This window comes from Hydra viridissima, unplaced genomic scaffold, assembly GCF_058129835.1.
Source record: "Hydra viridissima isolate aposymbiotic clone 2 unplaced genomic scaffold, HvirCarnegie_v1 scaffold_1, whole genome shotgun sequence".
Classification (NCBI taxonomy): Eukaryota; Metazoa; Cnidaria; class Hydrozoa; order Anthoathecata; family Hydridae; genus Hydra; species Hydra viridissima.
This window is the reverse complement of record NW_028324300.1, coordinates 20,596,904-20,622,013: the sequence shown is the minus strand read 5'-3', so window position 1 is coordinate 20,622,013 and position 25,110 is coordinate 20,596,904. Positions and strand designations below refer to the sequence as shown.

The 25,110-nt window shown below is 29.0% G+C and overlaps 2 protein-coding genes and 2 pseudogenes across 5 annotated transcripts in view; 3 read left to right on the top strand and 1 right to left on the bottom strand.

Moving 5' to 3' along the window:
- LOC149893833 (uncharacterized) overlaps positions 1-17,828 on the bottom strand; it is a 33,934-nt gene extending 16,106 nt beyond the window's left edge. For both annotated transcript variants that reach the window (XR_016454905.1, XM_090095609.1), the window contains exon 1: positions 17,269-17,828. The gene's annotated coding sequence lies outside the window, so the exon portion shown is untranslated. The remainder of the gene's footprint in view (positions 1-17,268) is intronic.
- On the top strand, positions 706-2,896 carry LOC149893835 (uncharacterized; annotated as a pseudogene).
- LOC149893834 (uncharacterized) lies at positions 2,970-6,231 on the top strand (annotated as a pseudogene). Its single transcript, XR_016449020.1, has 8 exons — positions 2,970-3,160; positions 3,254-3,414; positions 4,227-4,455; positions 4,696-4,818; positions 4,903-5,078; positions 5,285-5,349; positions 5,660-5,751; positions 6,006-6,231. The product of XR_016449020.1 is annotated as an uncharacterized LOC149893834 (transcript).
- Positions 8,833-12,516, top strand: LOC145190945 (uncharacterized). 2 transcript variants are annotated; one of them, XM_090095624.1, is made up of 3 exons: positions 8,833-9,035; positions 10,020-11,711; positions 12,102-12,516. In XM_090095624.1, exons 2-3 carry the CDS (start codon positions 10,556-10,558, stop codon positions 12,173-12,175), a joined length of 1,230 nt encoding a protein of 409 aa, XP_089951750.1. In that variant the 5' UTR covers positions 8,833-9,035; positions 10,020-10,555; the 3' UTR covers positions 12,176-12,516. The 2 variants fall into 2 exon arrangements, with proteins under 2 accessions (XP_089951750.1, XP_089951761.1); XM_090095635.1 differs by lacking the exon at positions 8,833-9,035 and having other exon boundaries at positions 10,015-11,711.
- Positions 17,829-25,110: the final 7,282 nt, after the last annotated feature.

Genomic DNA, 25,110 nt, shown 5'->3' with positions numbered 1-25,110 from the left:
GGCACACGGCGGAATAAAGACGTCTTATGTACGTTCATTTCACGTCCTCTCGATTTAAAGACAATCTGAACCTTAACAAAGCGTCTTATGAACGTCTTTTTCTTGTCCGTCCCGAAAATGTAACGAAATAAATAAATTGATCGTTATCACTTTTCACGACCTTCTTTGAACGTTTTATAAACGGCTTTTTCGCGGCTGCAAGTGCGTAAAAGCATGGATTTCAAAAATGGCGATTCTTATACTTGGATCCGAGTATTTTTTTTTTAAATTTATATGCTACCTTTTTATGTTTCCTAACAGTTACCTAAATAGTAATTGTGAACTCGTCGAAGATTTTTCAATTACTATTTAGTTAACTATTTGGTAACATAAAAAGATAACATATAAAGAAACATACCACTTAAATTTTATTTACTGTAAAAAATAATAGTGTATAACATATACACTGGTACTATATTATGGTTGTTGTTATTATTATTAATATCAATATGATTCTTATTTTAGTTTTTACTTACATGTAAAGTTTTTTATATTATTTATATTATATAACAAGCTCAAGATTAGTTTCTATAACTAATTTTAATAACTAATAAAAATTTTTTCAATTTGATTTAATTTGATTAACTTTGATCGACATGGAATAGTGCATTAACTAAAACTAACTTGGATAGTAAATGATGACTTAATAAGACTGTAACTGATTAATATATATTAAGTATTATGTGTTTTTTAGTTAATAAAAGTATTTATTTTACAAAAGTGTCAATCATTTTTTTAAAAAGCACAACTAATATTATGATAATGGCAGCTTATGTAAAAAAAATGGAAAACTACAAATAAAAAAGTGCTTGGATTACTAGATTTTAATTATGATGAAACTTTTGAAATTGAAAAACATGAAAATCTAGTCTGTGTTGAATTAAATCTCTCTGACCATTCAAATAGCAGTTGCATTCTTCGTGAATCTGATAGCAGCAGTAATAATGATTCATGTACTCTTTCAGATACTGATGAATCATATGAATCTGATTTACCTGTCTTGAGCCACATCGACAATGATGATGATACTAAATTTGATTATTCTAATTATAGCCTTTGCCAAAAACTTACTGCTTGCTCCATTCGTAACAGATGGACTAGAGCTTCTGTCAATGAGCTTCTTAATATACTTTGTAAAGAGGGGCTTGAACTTCCAAAAGATGCCAGAACACTTTTGCAAACTCCAAGGAAAGTTAATATTATACAAAAATGTGGAGGTACATATACCTATTTAGGTATTAAAAAAAGTTTAGAAACAATATTTTTGCATCACAATTTCACTGAAAGATGCATTGCATTGTGTTTTAGCATTGATGGTTTGCCATTGTATAGGTCAAACAGTACACAGTTGTGGCCAATTTTAGCTTCTTTTGGTGACTTTGATATATTTGTTGTTGTATTGTATTGTGGAAACAAAAAACCTGATTCAATTAATGATTATTTAGAGGACTTTGTTGCAGAGTTAATTGAGTTGATGGAACATAGTTTATCAATCAATGGTAACCAATATGATGTAAAGGTTAAGTGTTTCTTGTGTGATGCCCCTGCCAGAGAGTTTTTGAAATGTATCATATCCCACACTGGTTATGACTCTTGTGAAAGATGTTGTATTCATGGAACACATGAAGGTCGTGTTGTTTTTAATGATGAGATTGATTATCCTCTAAGGGAAAACATAACATTTAAAAATTTTGGATATAATCACCATCAAACATCTATATCTCCTTTAGTTTTGATTAATTTAGATATGATCAACAATTTCCCTTTGGACTACATGCATCTTGTATGTTTAGGTGTTGTCCTTAGGTTATTGAATTATTGGAAAATAGGTCCTGGTGGTAAAATAGCTGCTCATCAATTTGAAGAAATTTCAAGCTGTCTCCTATCATTAAATGGACACATGCCAAGTGAATTTGTACGTCAGCCACGGAGTCTCAATGACTTAGATCGATGGAAGGCAACTGAATTTTGTCAATTTCTTTTGTATACCGGTCCAGTTGTTCTACGATGTATTTTATCTAAAGATTCATACAAACATTTCTTGGCATTAAGCATTGCAATAAGTATTATGTTACAGTCTGATGATAACTTTCACATGCAGTATATTGGTTATGCAAGGAGTTTAATAACACAGTTCGTTTATAATTGCAAATATATCTATGGAAATACATTTACAGTGTACAATATTCATAATCTATTACATTTGCCTGATGATTGTTTAAACTATAATATTTCATTAAACACAATATCATGTTTTCCTTATGAAAGTTTTCTTCAGCGTGTATAGAAAGCTGTAAAAGGTTCTTCTAATCCAGTTGCACAAATTGTAAAAAGACAAACTCAATGGGAAAGTTCATTTGGGTTTCTAACAAAAAAAAACCTCTCAACCAAGATATCTAGTGGAGGAAAAGATAATTGCTTTCTTCTTAAAAACAACAGAATTACATTTGTTAAAGAAATCATATCAGATGATTCTTTTTTATGTGATGTAGTAAAAATTAGGCACTTGGAAGATGTGTTTAATACGCCAATTCAGTCTTCATATCTAAACATAGTGTTACTTCCACATTGAAGCAATGTAAAATTGAAGAGTAAGATCCTTTATAGAGCTTGTTTTATTAGGAAATGTGTATGTTTACCGGAACAACGTGGATTAGCAATATTTCTTGTTTTGCATGAAATAGAAAGAGGGTGATTTTCCTTAAATAAATCTTTACTGTGTTGTTTTTCAATTCAAGCGTGTCATTAGCAATGAATGAACTTAGCCCATTTTAAATGTTTCATTTGATTGTAAATGTCAGATAATAATATTTCTAAATTCTATGTTATGATATTTGTTTTATCGTTTTCAAAGAAATAGTCTTGCTCTTTTCATTTGTTTATTTCATAAAAATATATTTTTTAGAAAACACCTTGAAAAATTTAATAAAAATGGCTTGGTGCAGAGCAGTTTGGGTGGAAGAAAATTTGGAAGAGGAAGGTGTTATACTGTCAGTCTGGGTAGATGAAGATTATATATATTGGTCGTCAGGAGGAAATGTCCTCAGAGCATACAAAAAACTGACTCCACCTGATCCATCATGGCACAAGTTTGTTAAGTTAAAAGAGAAAGTTAGATATGGTAAATAGTATGTGTTTGTATAGTTAAATTAAAAGTTTTTTGATAGGCATCTTATGTTTGGTGTGTTAATACTTTTTAAAATTTTATTAAAAGATGAAAGAGAGTTATGCGAAAATTTTGAGTTTACCACTTCAAATGAAATTGAAAATGAGGTGCTTGAAAAAAAAGATCCCAACAAAAAAAAGACCAAGAAAAAGAAAATGTTAATACCAAGACCTGATCTAAACTGTATGTTGTTAAAAAAAATTATATGTTTGCAAAGTTATTATATATATATATATATATATATATATATATATATATATATATATATATATATATATATATATATATATATATATATATATATATATATATATTAGACATGTCCAAAAAACAACTTTTTTTAAAAATGTCTGAGCACAGCCGCTAAATGTGTTCTTTGTAATAAATTAATACTAAATTTAAAAAATTTTTGAATAAAAAAAATTTTTAGGGGTTGCTCAAGACCCTTAAACATCAGACAAGTCCCTAATATTTTGAAAAAAAAAGTTTTTTAAAACCATATTATGTTGGGTCTCAAAAGAAGTGAAATTTTATAAAAATTTCAAAAATATTAACTATTTTATATAAAAATTACCAGTTCAAATTTTATGAATTAAAAACTATCGTTTTTTAACAAAAAATAAAAAAGTGCATATTTTTAAAGTTTTTTTTAATAAACTTTTTAATTTGTGTTTTTTATAAACTTTTTTTATTATTTTTGAAATTTTTATAAAATTTCACTTCTTTTGAGACCCAACATGATATGGTTTTAAAAAACTTTTTTTTTCAAAATATTAGGGACTCGTCTGATGTTTAAGGGTCTTGAGCGACCCCTAAAAATTTTTTTTATTCAAAAATTTTTTAAATTTAGTATTAATTTATTACATAGAACACATTTAGCAGCTGTGCTCAGACATTTTTTAAAAAAGTTGTTTTTTGGACATGTCTAATATATATATATATATATATATATATATATATATATATATATATATATATATATATATATATATATATATATATATATATATACATGTGAAACTTGATTGTTATTTTTGTGTCAACTTTTAAAACTAATATTTTTGTTGGATTAAATTCTGTTTTAATAACATATCCTGACATAACAAACTTCAGATGCTTATCAAATATCTTTAAGTCACATGCTGTTAAAAGGCTGTTAATGACCCCAGACAGACCCTCAAAATTATAATAAAAAAAAACAATACTAAAAAACATGAATGTTCCTTTAAAGTCTTCATTAGCTAAAATAAGTAAGTTCATATTCTATATTTGTCATAAATTATGTTATAGTTGTCATTTAATAACCATTTGTAAGCATAAACATGTTTATATTTTTAACTCTTGTTTATAAACTACAAATTTATCTGTTTTGTACTGTAATTTCTTGGTATGTTTTATGCAGCTTCTTTTTTTTTTTTTTTTTCTTGACTATGAGAAGAATCATCTTTTATAATTTATCTATATTCACACAATTTGCTTTACTTTTTCAGTATCCCAAAAAGCACCCATGAGGAAGTTAAGTCCAACTGATGTTAGTTTAAAATCAGATAGTTCTCAAATAGAAAATTCAAAAAAAAAGTCAAATAATGCAAAATTCCCTTTAGAAGAAGGAAGTATGTAAATATGTTAATTTTCAAAGTATATTGTCTTTACTATACTTTTAAAGTTTTTCATAACCACTTTTATTTAATTTTCAGGATTTCAATACAAAGTGCTCCTCCATTTACTAACAGGCATTCGTGATGAAATGGAGGGCATTAAAAATATATTAAGAGCAGATACTTCATCATTAGATTTATTATAGATTGACACGCTAGAAGAGTTCAAAAAATTTGACTCCTCTTTATCAGATAAAGAAGTAGAAAAGAATATAGTAAGAAGTAGTACTTTTCTAAAAAATAAATTAAAAGCCTTAAACAAGAAATGATGATTAAATCATGTATAATCATGGTTTTACCTGTTGACCTATTTTCTCGGATTTGGTAACCAGCTTTGTCATTTAGAACTAGTATGACTAGTAACTACAACATTTAAGTTATGAACAAAATGTTAATTATTTGCACTATTCATTATTTTTAGAAGCGTCAATTATCAAATGTTGGTGGTAATTCCAGTTATGCAACTGTGAAAGCAATGCTTGTTAAGTATGTGTTTGCTTTTTCATGTCATCTGTAACGCACTCTCTCCAATTTTTTTTTTCATGTTTTCACTTCTATACCTCCTAAATCTTCTAACTCTCTACATGCTGATTACCAATTATCTGCATCTTTATGCTCTACATCCCTAAACCACCCTCACTGACTCACCCTATCAGATACACTAACTATTCCTAATCTCTAAGACCATTGCATGTTTGATGCATATTAGTAGAATGTAGTTTTAAAACTGGTGTCCATAATTTTTAAACTGCTTATGATTGGGTTTGGTTTTTATTTTTATCATTTATTTATTTAGATTGATGTCAAATAAACTGATGAGTTTATTTAACTTGGCTGGTACCAAAAAAGAGAGTTTTCGAAAAACAAATTTAATGAAGATAATTGTAGGTATTTTTTGTTAATATATTATATTTTTTTGTTATTATATATTTTTATATAATAATATATTTTTACATTAATATAAAATATTTTTATTATTATATAAAATTTTCTTATGCTTATAATTTCTGAAGTGCTTTATACAGATTGTTCTTTCAATTTATACTACATACGTACAAAAATCATCTGAGTTATACATTAACAGATTAAAAAGAGTTTGTTGCATAAATTCAATTTTACTAATATTATAACTCATTTCTTAGGCTGTGCCCCGAATGCTTTAACAGAGAATGAAGTTCATTCGATTGTTGGAAACATTCTAAAACGTGCTCCAGATCGAAAAAATGGTGGCGGAAGAAATTGTTCTTCCGTCTTGTCTGCTAACAAGGATGATGTTAATGATTTTTGTGGAAGTGATGATTCACAGCATTCGTAGCATCAAACCATTTTTTGTAAATAGTTTTCTGTAAATAAATTTTACTTTACTAATTTGTGTGTTGAATTCGAACTTTTCTGCTTCTATTCAAAATGAATATGGTAGTTTAATTAAATTTGTTTAATTTATATAATTAAGAAAACATGTTTTTAGAAAAAATAATTTAGAGTTGATATTTAAACTAAAAATTATATTAAAATAAAAACGAATAAGACGTCTTTTCGGCGTTCCATCTATAACGTTTTTCCGTATTTCCAAACTGAACCAATTTTGTACGTCCGATCGGGACGTCTTTTTTACGTTTCTCAAAGGATGTCTTTAAGACGTTCCACGCAGGACGTCTTTCTGTATTTCCAAACCAAACAAAATAAAGACGTCCCGATGGGACGTATTTAAGACGTCTTAAAGTCGTCCGTGTGCCCACTGGGCATTGGCTAAAAAATCTTTTCCACGAAAATTAATAGAAAATAAATTGTCAGTTTTTGATGGGATCAAAGTTTGAACTTTTGAACAAGTCGCTCATCGGTTGAATTAAAATTGTCACTTTTCAACCATAACATTAAATTCTTAATTTTACTCATTAGATATTGTTAAAAATTCTTCACAAACCCAATATTCTTAAATGCTAAGTAAAAATTTTAGAAATTAGTATCGGTTTTAATTTAATTTTTTCTAATAATCAAAATTTTTATGAAAATTGATTTTTTTTTTTTGAAAATGCAAAAATGCGCATTCGTCGAATCAAATATTATACTAAGGAGATTTTTTTTACTTGTTGAAATTTCCAGTTTGCTATAAAATTTTTACTACTACGTTTTTTTTAATTCCCCCAGTAAAAATCTCATAAAACTTTTACGGTCATCACCAGGGTGCTTATTCACAACTCTTTCGTAAGTCAAAAATTTGCGTAAGTTTTGGCGTAAGTTCAAAGTTACGCAAAGTCATATTCACAAACTTTGCCTAAGCAAAAACTTAAGTTTTTGCGTAAGTTTTTACTTACGCAAAAAGTCTAAAAAACGGTATTCACAACATTTTCCTAAAAAGTGCTCAGCGAAGTTTACGCAAGAAAAGTTACGTCTGCTATTTTCTGACTTACGTTTGGCGTAACTTTAAATCATCTAATATTAAAAAATGGCGTTTTAATTATTGTAAAAGATTTCAGATTTTGTTTGTAACTGCCAATAAATTATATACTTATATTAATATTATACTGCTATACGTAAGTTATTTACTTAAAAAATACAGCTATAACCTTTTTTTTAACAACAACAACAACAATAGAAATATAATATATTGCTATTGTTGTTGTAAAAAAAAAGGTTATAGTTGTATTATTTAAGAAATAACTTAACGTATGTTAATATATGGATATTATATTATTATATTTACCAAAAATATAGAAGTACTACATAAGCTTGTTTTAAGGTGAAAAAAATATATACATAACATTTTATATAATGGATGGTTCACTCTAAATTGAACCATCTATTAGGCAGCATCTATTAGAACCATCTATTAAGCAGCAATATTTATTTATTACTTATGCTACTTTGAAGAACTTTATTTTGTTAACAAAAATAAGTATAATAAATAAAATATAATAAATAAGTCTGCAGATATTTTATAGTAATCAGTAAAGGCATTAAAAATTAATATGTACATTTATAATTTTTAATTATTTCCTTATTAGATCATTTGCTGAGTAAATAGTACATTATTTTAATTTAATTAATCAAGAAATTAGTTAAAGAAACATTTAAAATTTAAATTAAGTACGTGTATTTCCCCAAATAAGGAAGAAATTACTAGAAACATCTCTCTCTCAATCGTTCATTCTCCTTAATTCTCCATCTCATCTTCACTTCCTTTTTTGGGAAAATATACGTTCTTAGTTATATATAATTTATATATAACGTTCTTAGGTATAAATAATTATATAATAACTTAGTTATTATATAATTATATATAAGACACACATGCAGATATAAATATATATAAATATATATATATATATATATATATATATATATATATATATATATATATATATATATATATATATATATATATATGTATGTATATATATTAATATATAAATATATATGTATATATATGTATTTATATATATATATATATATATATATATATATATATATATATATATATATATATATATATATATATATATATATATATATATATATATATATAATATTTTTAGTAGATACCTATCAAAACAAAAGAATTTAGTAATACTAACTACTTATTCTATACAAATAGTTTTTAAATATTTGCGTAAGTTTTTGCGTAAGTTTTGCGTAACTCATGCGCAACCTTAACTTTACGCAAACGCTACGAAAAAGTTGTGAATACCAAATAGTTACGCAAAAAATAGTTTGCGTAAGTTTTTCATAACTTTTGCTCAGCTACGCAAGAGTTACGGAAAAGTTGTGAATAAGCACCCAGGTATTTATCCCCAAGTTAGAATATTTTGCGGCAAACGTACTTTGGAACTAACGTGCATTTAGCGGCAACATGTATTTTGCGGCAACATTTATTTTGCGACCTCGTTGTATTTTGTCATTACTTTTAATCGCTTTAAAGATTGCGGTTTCTTGAAAAGCAATAAAGAAGCGATTCCATTTCGTACGAATAAACTTAAAATTTTCTCTTTTAAATTTTTAAATGCATTGTATCATTAGAAATTAAACGCCGCATGCTGAATTAGTTGACGTTTGTATTTTTTTAAAAGACAAAATAATCCAAAGACAGCTACTAGTAAATGGTGTTGATAAATCGAATTTTCGAAGAAAAACAAAGCTATTCATAATTAACATTAATGAGATGTGTCATCTAGGTAAATCTGGCGATAAGGTAAACAGTTTATATATTTATAGTTAATTATACTACTTATAATCATTTTATGTTACCAATTGTGTGATACTAGCTTAATTTGGCCTGCACTTTAGTTGTGTGGTGCAAATTTTAACTTAAAAAAATTCAAAATTTTTGAAAATAACATATCACTTATGGCAATCGAGTCAAATCAATCATGAAACGATTCGAAAACATTGTTACAAATCTGAAACGATTTGTAACAATGTTTTCACTTGAAGGTTCTTTTTTTTAGCTTTTTGAAAGTTATTACATTCTGAAATAAAAGTGGCAATGGAATTTACCATTCTTTACCAAAAAATTTTTGAATATTTTTTGTGGTTGAATTGATGCCTATGCGGCCAGATAATGCATTTGCCTCATTGGAAATATCATTAGCATCATTCAAAAGCTTAATTATGTGGTGTTGCTCTTCTTTACACCAAATATCTTTTCTCTGAACAAAAATTTAAAAAAAGATGCTTTAAAAATTTTGAATTTTTTTAAGTTGAAAACTGTACCATACAAAAATACATGCCAAACTAAGCTAGTATCGCACCACTACAAACGCGGTGCAATACTAGCTTAGTTTGGCATGTACTTTTAAAATCACATAATTGGAAACTCAATGCAATTATTTTAAACAACTATATATATATATAAACTGTTTACCCTGTCGCTTTCTTACTAATTATTTACCCTATAGATTTCCCCACGCGATGCAACGTTTAAAAGTATAGACAAAATACGTGGTTGCAAAATAAATTTGTACATAAAATACAGTAAAAATTAATTATGAGATTTTTACAAAGTAAAAAAAACGTGGGAGTAAAAATCTCGTATTTTACCGGTATCATTAAGCTTTTTTTGAAAAGCGTCTCTAGACGATGGAATTTTCATCGTTCGAATTTCTTATTCATTAAGATTCGAGTAATAAGAAATGGTAATTTTTATCATTTTTTTTTAGTTAACCTTTTTTTCTGAGAGATTGATCGGGATGATTTAAGCTTTATGTACAGAAAAATGCAAAACACACGAGTAAAAGAATATTTTTTGACTGAAAATAACAGATGGAAATGCAAAGTGTGCGCAGAACAAAAGCCAGCAATTCTTGCCGGAAATGTTTCTCATCTCAAAAACCATTTGCATTCAAAGCACAAGGATATTGCTATAGAACTTGGAATTTCGGAAAGGAGGAGAGTTCGAAATAACAATCATTATGAGGGTAACGGTTAAGAAAATGTTATTTTCGTTTCGCGTAAAAAAGTGAAATTTGACTTCGATATAAATGATACAGTAAGAGACTTCATAAAATCGATTCTGATGAAAAATTTGCCTATGACAGTCGCTGATGACATGGGGAAGAATGAGATGATTAGAAAGGCTCTTTAAGCTTTTGGTGTGAGATGGAATCGTCAAAAAGCAAAAGAATTTATTCTTAAAGCTGCTGGCCAAATTTATGAAATTATTGCAAAGGATATAGAAAATGTATATCCGGCATTAATGTTTGATTCAGCATCTCGTTTCAATACAAATGTTTTTTCTGCAAGTATTCGGTATACAAAAGATGGAAAATTGCACGATCGAACTTTGGGAATGCTCACTCAGCACGGACGGCAACTTGGAACGGTTTTAGCTGATCAGCTAATTACTCTGATTGCGAAAGTAGGGAAAGGGGCAGATGATATTTACTCAACTTGTTCGGATCAAGGTAAAAACATGATCAAAGCTTCTGATGCTATCAGAGAAATGCAAAATCAAATGATCGTTTGTAATGAATTTGTTGAGGAAGCACAACAGTTTGATTTTGAAGATTTCGACCTGCTTGACCGAGTCAATTTTGAAGAAGAACTTGTAGAAAATTCTGAGGATACAGACGATGGGATCGAAAGGCTATCACATACTCAAGAGCAAGAGAGAAAAGTAAATGTGTTAGAAAACAATATTGGTGCAATCTGTACCAAAATGTTTTGTGGAGCGCATGTTTGCCAATTAGCTGCAAAAGACGTAACAGAGCCGTTTGAAGCCACTCTTGCTGAAATAAGAAAATTTATAAGAAATACACAAGCGCCTAAATATGATGCAATTTTTGCTGATCTCAAGAGACCACGCAAAGATATTGCTCCGAGATGGAGTAGTACTTACATCATGGTATCAGACATGTTTGAAAAACTCGCGATATATGAACAAATCGGGACTAATCGAAATAACCGCGAGCTAAGATTAAATGATGAAACCTGGAAATTTATTGAGGAATATGCAAGAACATTCGAGCCGATATTTTATGCAATGAAGGATTTTCAAAGATCAGACTATACCATGTCGGACTTCTTTTTACGATGGATGAGAATGGTGATGAATTTAGAAAAGATTGCCGATGGACAAAATAACTTAACATCTAAACTTCTAGAAGCTTTAAATTTACGTTCACAAAGGTTTTTTGAATGTGATGCTTTCATCGCTGCTCTCTTACTGGATCCTCGTTTTGCATGGAATAGTGCTAGTCATGAAGTTTTCAACGATTTATTGAGAAGCCGTGGAGTAGATCATCTACTGAAGATTCATCACTTTGTAAATTCACAAAGACAACTTGCTGAAATTGCTCGACAGCCTGAAAATTTACGAGATGAAGATGAAGAACGTTTGACTCAACTTTCAGGTAGAGATTTTACTATCATTCAGTAATTGATATTTAACCAGTATTTGATATCAAGCGGTTCATTAAATAAATTTTATTCAATTACATTAAAAAAATCAAGTTTCCACACTGTATATCAATAAAAGTTCAATACTACTTAATAACTTGATATTAATGATTTTCGTCATCATAGAGTATTATTCGTTTCTTCCTTTTTTTTTTTTTTCTTCACAAATCAAACGAAAATAGTTTAACATTTTATTGATTTAAGGTCAAAAAGTCAAATTTTAAAGAAAAGTTTTTATCTTTTAAGTGTTTGAAAAACTTTGAAACTTTTAATGATTCGAAAATCAGTTCGATTAGACAACACTTGTTGTTTGATAAACAAATAATTGATATCTCTTCTTTCAGGAGGAGGTCAACGTCAAAGCATAGATATTATACAAAATACAAGAATTCATCAGCAAATAACAAATATTGTATAGAGTGAGCCACGTATTGGTGTGAATGAAAATTTTAATATTCTTGAATATTGGCATTTAAAACGTGATGATCCTAACTGGAAGGAGCTTTACAATATTTCTCAAGTTGTTTTTGGTGCTGCATTTTCTCAGGTCAAAGTTGAACGAGATTTCAGTAGCTTTGCAATGGTCTACACCCATTTGAGAACTCGGCTTTCGGATGAAACATTAAACGCGATTTTAGTAGTTAGACAAAATTTGGATTTGCTTGACAAAGTCAAATTCTCTTTATTGCGTTAATCATATGTAAAAAAAGATTCTATTTAATGTTAGTTGTTTTAAAATGGAATATAAAACACAACCCAAACTTTAATTCTTATCTTTGAAGACTCAGTAAAATTGACTTGTTTCGATGAGTAAATCGATTTTTATTTAAGCTTATATAATAAAAAAAAAAAAAAATTACAAATGAAAAATGGTTGTAAAATATTTTAAAATTTAAAAAATTCATCGTATCAAAATATTTTATTCAACAGCTTTTGAAAAAACCAATCTCTGACAAAGTCATAATTTTGTTAAAATACTCAAAATTTCGCAATTAATACTATAAAACGATTTTCAAGATTTCCGTATTTTGGGGAGGCGGACGCCAATGGCTGCGATAGAAAAGTGTAGTCGAGAATTTTTCCGTCTTTTATAAACTCTGCTGATAGCTAAATAACTATATTCAACTTGCATTAATATCGCTAACTGAAACATTCGAAAATAATGACAAGGCATGTCCTTGATTAATAAAAAAACATTTAGTCCTTAACAAGTTATAATTAAAAAAAAACCGCAATGAAAACAACCACAGAGTTGTGTGCTTGACGTCATTAAAAAATACTTTTATACTTTTTTTTTTCTGAAAGGAACGTCATTTTTTATCGTTTCTAAATTTTCTATAATATCTTCAGGATGGTGGAAAAACTTATCAAGTCTAAAGTATCTAACTGGAGAGTATCGAAAAAAAGTTTTTATTTATTGTCTTAAGTTTTAAATTGACAAAATAATATTAGTCTTCCAATAAGCTTGAATTATATTAAAATAGAAGCAATAAAAAAAAAGGACTCCATTTAATGTCACTTGTTTTGAAATGGAATATGAGAAAACCCAAATTCTAAATCTTGTCTTAAAACGTGCAGAAAAATAATTAGCTTTTGTTATGAAATAACACAGGCAAACAAAAAATTTATTGCATTAATTTTGACACTTGTTATTTTGATACGCTGAATTCAAATCTGACATCAGATTTTTTGCATAGAATTTTTTAATTTTTGCAAATTTTAGGCAGTGAGCACATTTTTTCCGAAGTATTTCTGAATTGAAACTCAGATCTTGGTGAAACTAAGATCTTGGTGGAACCGCTCTCCTTTAAATAATCATCTTGACCAAGAAACTGTTTAAGATGCCTATTTATAAAACGAAGTTTTATACTTATTTCGCATCGAAGAGCACAAAAGGCTTTCAACTTTCTAACAATTAAACAGCAGAGTTTTCTTCTTTTTTATTTCCAAGAGAGTTTTTTACGACAGCCTAAAACGACAACCAAGCTGTTTTTTTCCCTTGCTATCGATTGTTTTAAATTCTTTATCACTCTTAAAAATCGAGAGTTTCTGAGCAATCAAAAACTCCTGCTCCATTTCCTTTATTGACAAACATGGCAACACCCTTTGTTTTCAATTCTTCTGGCGGCGGGAGACTAAAATACCAACTTCAGTATGGCTTTCGCCGCTAGTTGGGAGGCAGAAACCTATGGAGGCGGTTTCCAAATCATCATGCCTCCAAAATATCTTCTGACGGCGGCCCCCAGTGGCTTTCGCCTCCCGATTGGCGGCGGCCTCCAAAACATTCTGCCTCCAAAAATAAATTCTGGCTGCTGCTGCCAAACGGGAGGCGGAAGCCACTGAAGACGGTCTCCAAATCAACTTGCCTCCGAAATATCTTCTGACGGCGGCCGCCAGTGGCTTCCACCTCCAAAAAAAGTCGGCCTTTCGGCAGAAAGTTACTTTGCCGCCGGGAGGCGTTATCAACTTTGCATAAGAGCACACAAATTGATTTCTATTTAAAAAATATGTGCGTTTTAAAACATTCACGCCTCAGGTCAACCTTTATCTCCGTCATGTAACCTGCGCTTAAAGTGTAACTCTATGTTAAAGTATAACTCTTGAAATCTGTCAGATGAAATTGATGGAGAGAGTCAAACTATTAAAAATATACTATGTACTGTAGTTACCAAATTATAAGGTAGGTCACAAAACTTATAAATGTCTTATAAAAAAAATTTACTGGTACCACTGGTCTCCTGAATGGAGTACATTTTCGGTCGCAAACAAACAAACTCAGCAATGAGTTGATTGTTTTATTCATCTTTGAATTTACCAACTTTGTTTTCTATATTGTAATAGGGGTAATCAGTCTATTTATCTTTGAAGACATCTTTAGCCGCAACCTGGAACAACAAGTTATCGGAAGATATGTTTTACCAGAAATCATATATCAAGTGTTTGAATATGTGAAGAACACACCTTCCAACATATATTAGCCTGCTCAGTTCGAGCTTGTTTTTGGTCTTGCGCATTGCTGCCTGGTCTCCATCAAATATCTTGTGCAACAAGTAAGCCGAATCTGCAACCAGGCGGCTTATCCTATCTATTTTATAATTGCGGACTAAATCAACTCTCTTGCGCATGCGGAGGTTTTTCATCGCCAAAGACCAAGCTGCTCAATAATTTGAATGATTTCTCCACAAATTTTGTGGGGGACCTCGCCCGTAGATTGGTATTCAGCTGAATATATGGTGCCATCAAGGCTTTTAAGTTGATAAAAAAAACTTTAACAAATGTGAAAAAGTACCAATAAAAATAGTTTTTGATAAAAGAAAGGTTTGAAAAGAAAAACCAAACGCGTGAAGTATTAAAACAAAATGATGATTCAGCTAATAATTATACATAAGGTAAATATTGCTAATAATTATACATAAGGTAAATATTGCTAATAATTATACATAAGGTAAATATTGCTAATAATTATACATAAGGTAAATATTGCTGAAACCTTAAAATCTACCTTCTTTTTTTTTTTTTTAACAAATTGTCAAAGAAATGGAAACATAAGAATCCTATAATTTTATTATTGAGAAAGAATTTGTGTCAATCAACCTCAATTTTGCCTCAGGATTTTTTTGAACTAAAAATATCTTTAAAATCTAAAATCTGCTCAGCGTACCTTGAAGATTTGCTGAAAATATCAAGTGTCCCTTCTCAAAAGGATTGCTGAGACATATTTAGAAAGTTAATTTTCATTCTCAATTATTTGTATTTGATACAGTGAATAGAGTTTTTTTTTTTCAATATACAAGAATTTGAAAATCGATCAACTCAATAACAAACTATGTTTTAAACACTATTACAATAACGAAACATTTTTACTTTACTTTTTTACTCTTTTTGATTATTGTTATTATATTTTAAAAAGTCAAAGACTAATGGTTCATACTAAAAAAACGAAATCAAGAAAATACCATTAAACTATGCTGAGCAACTGGAATTGATACGCAACTCTTAAAAAAAGGTTATTTTTATTGCCACGTATTGTTAAAAAATCTATTTTAGCATCAGAAATTTCATTCAGCAGCTGAAAAGGACTTGAACTCCTGGAAGTTTTACTTTACTTTTTAGAATCAAAATACAAATTTTTATATTTAAAGTAAAAAAAATAAATAACATAAGTAGGAGACCAAACCATAACCCTCCAAAAAGATAAACTTATGATTTTTTGATAAACTAAAGTTTTACATTGAAATTACTTAAATGTGAACACAATATTAAAATATATAAAGGTTTTTATAAAAATTGTTTTTAGTAAAATTTTAAATAATTAATAGTACAACTTTTATAATATAAATTCACCTAAAAACGTTGCTGATATTTTCACTGATTAAAATCAAACTGAACTCAAAAGGAATGTTCAGTTTTGATTTTATGCTTAACAAAAAAATACATCATTTAGGAATTGCCAATAGACAAGAATTAATTTAAACAACTATAGTCATACTTTTTCTATCTTCTATCTTTTCATTCAATCTATTTCTTATGTCATGTGTAATAATGCACTTGCTAAAACATCAAGTTACGGAAACTTTTGCTGAATTCGAATTAAATAGAAAACTCTTACTGAATTCAAATTAAAGTTTATTCTCAATCGAAACTGAAAATTTCTATTAAAAGCATAAATACGATGTTTCTTAAAGATTTCATCATAAGTTGTAAACCTCCTCTTGATTAAATGGAATCACGTTTCTTGTGTGAGTATCCAGTCTGCTAACGTGTTTGTATCCTTGCTAAAAAGATTATGACGACTCTCTAAGTTTTTTCGGTTATTATTTTGACCTGCACAAGTATCAGTATAAATAATTTTGCTAATGACATGAATTACTCGCAGAGATTTTCGGAGCTGGAAAATTTTTTACCAAAAACCTCAGACTTTCACCTGTTTACATTTAAGCATTCTATTTGAACTTATCAGCTCTTGTTTTAACAAAATCTTTTACACATGAATGAAAAATTATTTCTCACTATGTTTAAAAAAAAATACGATTGTTAAATGAAAGAAAAAGAAAGGAGGATGAAGTAATTTAACTCGTTTATCGCATGTTAAAGTCATCTTATACAGAAGCATCTGACTAGGTATGCTTTAGTTCGAATATTGGAAAAAACTCCTAATCTGCATAAGACCTTCTCATAATATACGTATTGATATAAAACCAAAAGAACGTTATCCTCCTCTTACTACCACTCAAAATTCTTTAGTTTCAAAACTAAACTGTTTAAGATGGTGAGAGGTGAAAGAGAAAACAAAAAACAAAACATTCACGGAGGAGAGCGCACTCGTTTACACAACTCGTCTACTTACGACAACTTATTAAAAGATGTGTTTTATATAACACCTAGAAATTGACTTAGTTTCCTTCAAACTACGAGAAAAAATTGGAATGAGCTTAAAATAATGGAACAAATTCAACCATAAATTAAACTCACAAAAAAATTTAAATAACCTCTTAAAATATTTTTATGTACCTTTGATCGAGCATCTTTTTCCGACATGATTCCTTTTAATATTCTCATCATATTTTCTTCCTTATTTTCATACAGTTGATGCTTCCTTCTTCTTCCTTGAAATGATGGTAGTTTATTTGGGAGAAGAGAGAGGCAGGTATTTTTTAACTTGTATAAGTATGATTAATTTCCGGCACGAGTAAGCATGTGTATATTCTTTGATACAGTCAAATAATTTCTCATATTCTTCTGAATTTAGTAATAAATTTATTTCAGAGTTTGCAACGTCCTTTACCATTTCATTCTCTAAATCATCAGCGGTGTTCTTTTCATTAAACAAAACTTAATACTCGTTTTTAGTCAATACTTAAAACCTAATAACCATTTTTAGCCAATACTTTATATAAATCATTATTTTTTACTTGTCTTCCAATTATATGACACTATTACGTCCCATTTTTCATTTTCTGCAGTTTCTGCTGTCAGTTTGAATATGCTATCAAACGAATTGGTCATCTTTAGTATTCTACAATCATATTAAGAACATAGTTATATTTCAGTTAAAACTCTCAGCGTAAAAAAATAAACCTAACAAAACATACGTTGTTGACAAAGTTTTGTTGACAAACGACTTAAATCAGCACAATAAGCAACATAACAAATATATTGATCATAAATCTAAAAACACAAATTAGATGAAACAAAATAATATTTTTAACTCATAAAAAAAAACAATTTTTTTTATTGAAAATAAATAAAAGTTAAACAGATTTTGCTTCATAAAATCAAAAATTCAAAGCAACAATTTTTATCAAATATATTCAACTTTTACATATTAATGGAACTCCAAATAAAATGAAAAAATGCATATTTAAAGTGACATCAAAAATGATACCCTAAACATATTTGATTATTTTTTCAAATTTCTTTAAAATACATGATTCATGATAAATAAGTTCACAAGCTGTTTGAAAGTCCCTAAAAGCAAACGTCATGAAAAGGTACACACAATGTTTCTCTCACTTTTTTGATAATAAGGTTTTTAAATTTTCGTGGGAGGCCTATTCTTAATTTCGTAAAGTCTTTTTTATGTGGCTTTTTAAGACTTACACAAAATACGGAGTTTGATCTGCATTCAATTCAATGTTCATGTGCTTCAGAGAAAAAAGAATTGTCTCTCTCGGTCGTCTATTGCAAAAGTTCTTTTTATTTGAGTATTCCCAATTAAATATTCTTAATTCCTGATTTAAACAAATTCTGAAACTTTTACTCATTATGATAAGTGCAACTAAGGAATAGTTACATGCATGATTTAAAATTTTATAATAATGCGATCAAAATTTTATTTTTTCGTAAATAAAGAAAAAATGTGTTAGAGAAATAGAATCTTTGAGCGAATTTATCTTATGTAAGAATAAAGAGATATTTTCAACAGAAATATGTCATATTTCATTTTATTTACATTCATTGATAATTATCTCTCTTATAAATTAAGATTAATAAAGCTGACGGTGAAAATAAAAACTCACAAAATAACCTGATCAAAAAGACGGACCTAAAGAACTCATCTTTCTAATATACTGGTTTGGACTTTTGTCTATTGAATTACAGAAAAATAAATTTTGTTTTAAGTTGCAATTTTGTACCTCTTTTTTGTAAAGCTTTTTTCGTGAAACAAGCAAAAAATGATGCCTGCATAATTTTTCTAAAATTTTCGAAATATTAGTTTTAAATTTGAAGTTTATGCAAACATTTACAGCAAACTGTTATAATTTTGTTGAAAACATTTCAAAAAACATAATCTCATATCACAGAAACGGAATAAATAACTGACTTAAATAATAAAACTTTTAATTTGAATATTTATTTAAGTATAGCGAATAATTTTTCATTTTTTATTTTTTCTTCTAAACTCAGATTATAATTTTTTTTCTTAACACGAGGTTTCTTAACACGAGGTGTAAAGAAAAGATTTTATTAGAAAAAATGACCTTAGAATATATCATCATCTTATTTTGTAAGTCATTTATTATTTTCATTTGCAGTTATTTGTCTTGTTTTTGCATTCCAACCGTTCTCTTACACTTTTCAATAAACCGGACCAAAAGCCTTCAAAGGCTTTTATTTTTTAGAAATACTTCTTGTTACAGGTTTATATTTTAGTTAAGAACATACGTCATATTTTAGTTAAGAAAATGCGACATATTTCAGTTAAGAACATACGTCATATTTTAGTTAAGAAAATGCGACATATTTTAGTTAAGAACATACGTCATATTTTAGTTAAGAAAATGCGACATATTTCAGTTAAGAACATACGTCATATTTTAGTTAAGAAAATGCGACATATTTTAGTTAAGAACATACGTCATATTTTAGTTAAGAAAATGCGACATATTTCAGTTAAGAACATACGTCATATTTGTTTTGCAAGAAAAAAAAAATTCAGGAGTAGTTTGAGTTTTTTTTACGTGTTTTTAGGTTTTAGAAATAAAAAGAAAACATCGAAACTTATTTTCAAAAAATTTGACAAAATTTTGATGAAATTTATTCAAAGCAAAGCCTGTCACCCTGAGTTCTTTTGTTTCATTTGCAAACTCAGTTCTGGATTTTTTAAATGGTAATAGAAATATAACTTGTTTCTCAAACAAGTTTTATGCATGACCTGCTTCAACAACACGAGGCTGTGATTTTCAAGTTATTTATGACGTTTTCTGCTTTTTTATTTCATACATTTCATGAAAAGTATGAGATTATTTATAAGGAGCAAATAAATAAACTTAGGGTAGAGGGGGGCAGTTTAGGACAAGGGTAGTTTAGGACAATGCGAATAATCCAAAAAATACTAGCTCTTCAACAAAGTTAAATATATTCGTCGACTGAAAATACTTTCACAAGTAAGCGTCATAGGATTTCTTTCACAAAGGCAGTCGGGTAGCTTTTCTACAAACGTTTTGTGGTTTTTGATATTTTTTCTAATTGTTTTATTTCTTAAGTGTAAGGATTTACAAAGAAATTTATTCCACCTAAGGAATTATTTTTTGCATTTTTAGTGAAAAGGATATGTTCTGGGCCGTAAATAAAAAATTCAACGATAAAACATAAATTCTTCACAAAAAAATTGTGGAATGTTTCCTGAGATCAGTATTGAGGCAGCATTGGACGATTTTCACGGGGCACATTAGGACGTGTTGCGCGGACAAACTTACCGTGGTGTGACCTAACAAAGTCCTATGCTTTAAGAAAGTCCTAATTTAAGAAATGACAAATTTTGTATACATAAAATAAACATTTAGAGAAAAAAATTTAGTTATTTTATCTAAATAGATATCTAGTTAAAATAACAAAGTTATCTTCCGCAAATGTTTCTTTTATATATACGAAGTTTGTCATAGCCATCTGCCTCAGTTTTAATCCTGAAATGATTAGACAATACCCAAAAGAACCTCCAAGAAAGAAAACATCAAGAGGCAGAAAAAAAGAAAGATCAAGAACTTTAATAGACACACCAGAAAGACCACCAAAAACAGAATCATTAACTTACACAAAACAGAAAATATTTAACAAGCATATCAACCCCCCAAAAGAATTAATTACTGCAACAGTCTCTAGCTCTACCTGTATGCACAATAAAAGTAAGTCTTGTTTGCAAAATAAAATATGTTTAAATTTTAAAGACAAGCCTGAAACAGAAGCATTAAATCACGGAGATTTTTGTTTAGTCCAATGTGGTTCAACAGTTAACAATGCAATGTTAGCTTTTCTTTGCAGAATTGAAGAAACAAATGGAAACATTTTGGTTGTTAAATTGTTGAATAAAAAAGTAGGATTTAATATATTTGACCTTCCTGATATACAAAATAAGTGGTCAGTGCCAATTGCAGAAGTCTTAGCTAAACTTCCTATACCAAACAATGCAGGAAGCATTTCAAGAGGTTCTGGTATAATATTCAAATTTGATTTTTCTACATTTAAACTTGGTTGAATGTTATGGATTCTCTCAATTCAAACAGAAAGAAAAATTTCATGTATATATACATTCATTTTATATTCACACTCTTTGTTTTTTTTTATTAATATCTTTTTATTAATAAGAGTGATATATGATTGAATAGGATTTTCATTTTAAATCGTTGTATTAAAGTTTTAATGCAAGAAATGATGATTCTGATAACTGAAATTTTTGATTAAATCAATAAATTTTTTATTTTTTAAGTTTCTTTTTAAATTTTCGTCTTTGATTTTATCTCGTGTTTAGAATGATACGCAGTGAACTGGCTACGGTTCGTTCTTCGCAAACATTAAATAAAAGACTTTCTTCTGATTTAGCACTTGAGTGAACTTTGATGCTCATGCAGAGCTTTATTCCGAATAATTCCGACATCGACTCCTTATACCAACCTTCATTCAGTTGCCTTACCTTTGACTCATGGTGACAGCGTCGCTGATGGTAAAACTTTTTATGCTCTCTAAAAAACTTGTTTGTTCCGAAGCATTCATCATCACGATGAATTATTTCGGAAGAGCAACAAGTGAAGAATTCTTAAGCTTTTTCATTGGTTTTAAGAAATTTTTCAAAAATGTTCCTCCTTAATGATTTTACCTTGATATTTTGAGCTTTTTGCGTTTTGGGTGCGTGTCACTTCTTTATTTTTTGTTTTTTAATCTTTTGCTTTCTGGTACTTTTCTTTCGCAAGCATTGTTTACATCAGGTCGTTGATGAAGAACATATTCTTGCTGTTGGTTTTTCTTTTAGCCCAGGAAAAAAATCCAAATGAGGATGAAATACTGCGTCTCATCTGGTTTTATTCATCCTGGTTTCAGATTTGGTTTGGATTGATGAAGGGACTTAATAGATGATAGAATTTCATTAACTATAAGAAAATTAAAAATTTGTAAAGAAAAAAAAAAATCTGACAATTATTTTTTTATCTGATAATTTTTCCCACCGACTTCATGGTGCAGTTGTAAAAACGTCATTTAAGTTTGTATTAGGGAATTCCGGTTTTCTAGTGTATTTATTTATTATATTTATTTCAGGGGAACAACAGCAGCAAAAACATAAATATATATAGCAACAACGTCATATACGTACATTGAATACAACTGAACAACAAACAAATAAGTCTTTTTAATGGTTAATTTTACGTTTCTTACGACAATAAGCATGTAAAAAGTATAAAGCATTAAGTGCTTCATTATTTAACCTTGACCTTAGTTTAGTGACAAATAGACCACTTGCAGAAAATGATCTTTCAGCCCCCACACTTGTTACTTGGATTGACATCAAAGGCGTGTGCAACAAATCTAAGTTGCTTAATCGTTTTTTTGTTAGCTCAAATACAGCCATTTCTTTGAGCATTAGTTTGGAAGTTAGTTCTATTTTTTATTTCTTTGGTAAAACCCCTTTGACTGTCTCTCTGATGGAGAACTCGAGCTCTTGTGACAAGGAAGTAAATTGTTGTACTTGCTCCTGACTAGATTCATTATCTGTCAAATTTTCCTCATCTATAGACTCACTTCTCTTTTGCTCAAACAAACGATTAAACAAACTTGATGCATTAGTTGCAATTGCATTTCTCTTTGGAAGTTTGTCTTTCTCCTCAAAATAAAATTTCTCCGCGTATTGTTATCTCGTCAGCCATGCATGCAAAACCAATTATGCGCTGCTTTTTCGATGTCATCAAACTATGTATATCTAGTTCTGTTGTGTAAGTGAAAAGAGAAGTTGTAACAGTCACAAACTTAGCTTAACCCCCTTGATGAGTATACTTCATTAAGAAACAGAAGATATATGAACAAAAATGTTCATATGAAAGGTGATTATTGGAACCTTGGAATGATCAGGGTACATGGGTCTATGCCAGCAGAGAAATTTTGTGTAATTGTTGACAAGAAGCTGAAAGAATTTGGGCTACGTTTTGCCTGTGATATTATTGCAGTAACCACAGACAAAGCTGCTGTAATGAAAAACTTTGGTAGCTCAATTTTACCAGACCATCAGCTCTGCCTCGCATATGGAATCCACTTGGCTTTCTGTGATGTTCTATATAGGCAATCTAGGAAAGAAGATAATGGCACACCTGAGCAAGTCACTATTCTAGAAGAGGACCAAGAGGATGATGACAGTGATGAGAAAGGAGGATTAGAAGTTTCAGCAGAAGCAGGTGCATCAGCTCTTCCAATGATCAGGGAGGATGTCACAGAACTCATCAACAAGGTCAGAAAATGTGTCAGATTGTTTCGAAAGTCTCCAGTTAAAAATGACATGATTCTGCAAAAGCATGTCCAGTTTGAGTTTGGAAAGAAGCTGTAGCTAATCTTAGACTCTAAGACACGTCGGAACAGCTAACTAGAAATGATTTCAAGATTTATTACCCTTAAGAAATGTATTCAAATTTCACTGATTGAGTTATCAAGCGATATTATGATTTCTGAGTCTGAATTTACCACCTTACAAAATCTAGTAAATGCTTTAGAACCAATCAAGGTTGGTGCTGAGGTACTTTGCAGAAGAGATTCGAATTTGCTCTCATCTGATGGCATTCTGAAGTTCATTTTCAAGCAGCTAAAAAGCCAGAAAAACACCTTTAGTCAAGAGCTAGTTGACTCGTTTACTAAAAGAGTCATTGAGAGGAGGAATGCTATGTTAGTAAACTTAGTCAAATATCTGAATAATCTTGATATCATTAATGGAGCAACTCATGACATTTTCAAAAAATCCATGTACCAAGGATCGGATGGTTACGAGGTACTGCCAGTTACCCAACGATGTTTGTTTCGTTCTAAACATGTTTAAGTTTCAAGTTAAATCAAGAAATTTTAATTAACTGGAATTCTTTAACTATGATAAATCTAAATATAAATGTTAACTAGTTGCTTTTACGGCAACCTAAAAGATTTCACCGTGATCATTTTTTAATGATTTTAGTTTTACAAGAGTTTTTTTATGATTTGGAAATGTTTTATAAATCTCAAGAGCAGGGCCGTCAGTAATTCATCCTAATCGTGGACTCAAAAATGATTCTTAAAAGTACCAATAACGCAGTTGGATTTCTATTCGTTCTAAGAAGACTTTTTACACACAAAAAAAATCACCGATGGAGTTATTACTTTATATTATACAACTTTTAAATTAAAGAACCCATGTTCTTTATAAGCAACAATGGGAATGTCAATACCAAATTGTTGTTCTTTGAGACAAGTTTGAAATCAATTGCTTCTTGAATTAAATATACTTTATTGTTCTTTCCAGGTTCACCAGTTTAAAGTGGTAAACCTACAAAGAACAATAAAATATATTAAATTCAAGAAGCAATTCTTGAATTAAATATACTTTTTTTGTTTTTTTGCAAGATGCAAAAAAGTAACATTGAAAATTAATTAAACTTTTAAACAGACGAAAATATTTAATAAATGTGTTATAATAATAAACATTTAACGAAATAGAATGATAAATAAAATAACGATACTTTGCCTTAAAGTTGTTTACTATTATTTTTTTTTTCTTTTACTAATTTAGCGTTATATTGTAGTGCTAAAAATAACTCTGTCATTTTTTTTTTCTTTCTATTTCTCTCGATGGAAGTTCTTTTAATAAAAAGGAACAATGAATACATCTTAAATTTGCTCTTGCTCGTAAAAACAACAGCTGGCTCATTACGGTCAATTGCCTTAATTTTTGAGCAGCGTGCTCGTTTCTCTCTAAAATCTGTAAATAAAAACAAAATTATGACATTAAATAGTGATGTAATTAGTCCAACTCCTAAAAACTACAGAGATTTAATCGATATCAGTTAATGATTAAATTATTAAACATTACAATTGTTAAAACAAAATAATGATAGACAGTAAAAACAAATA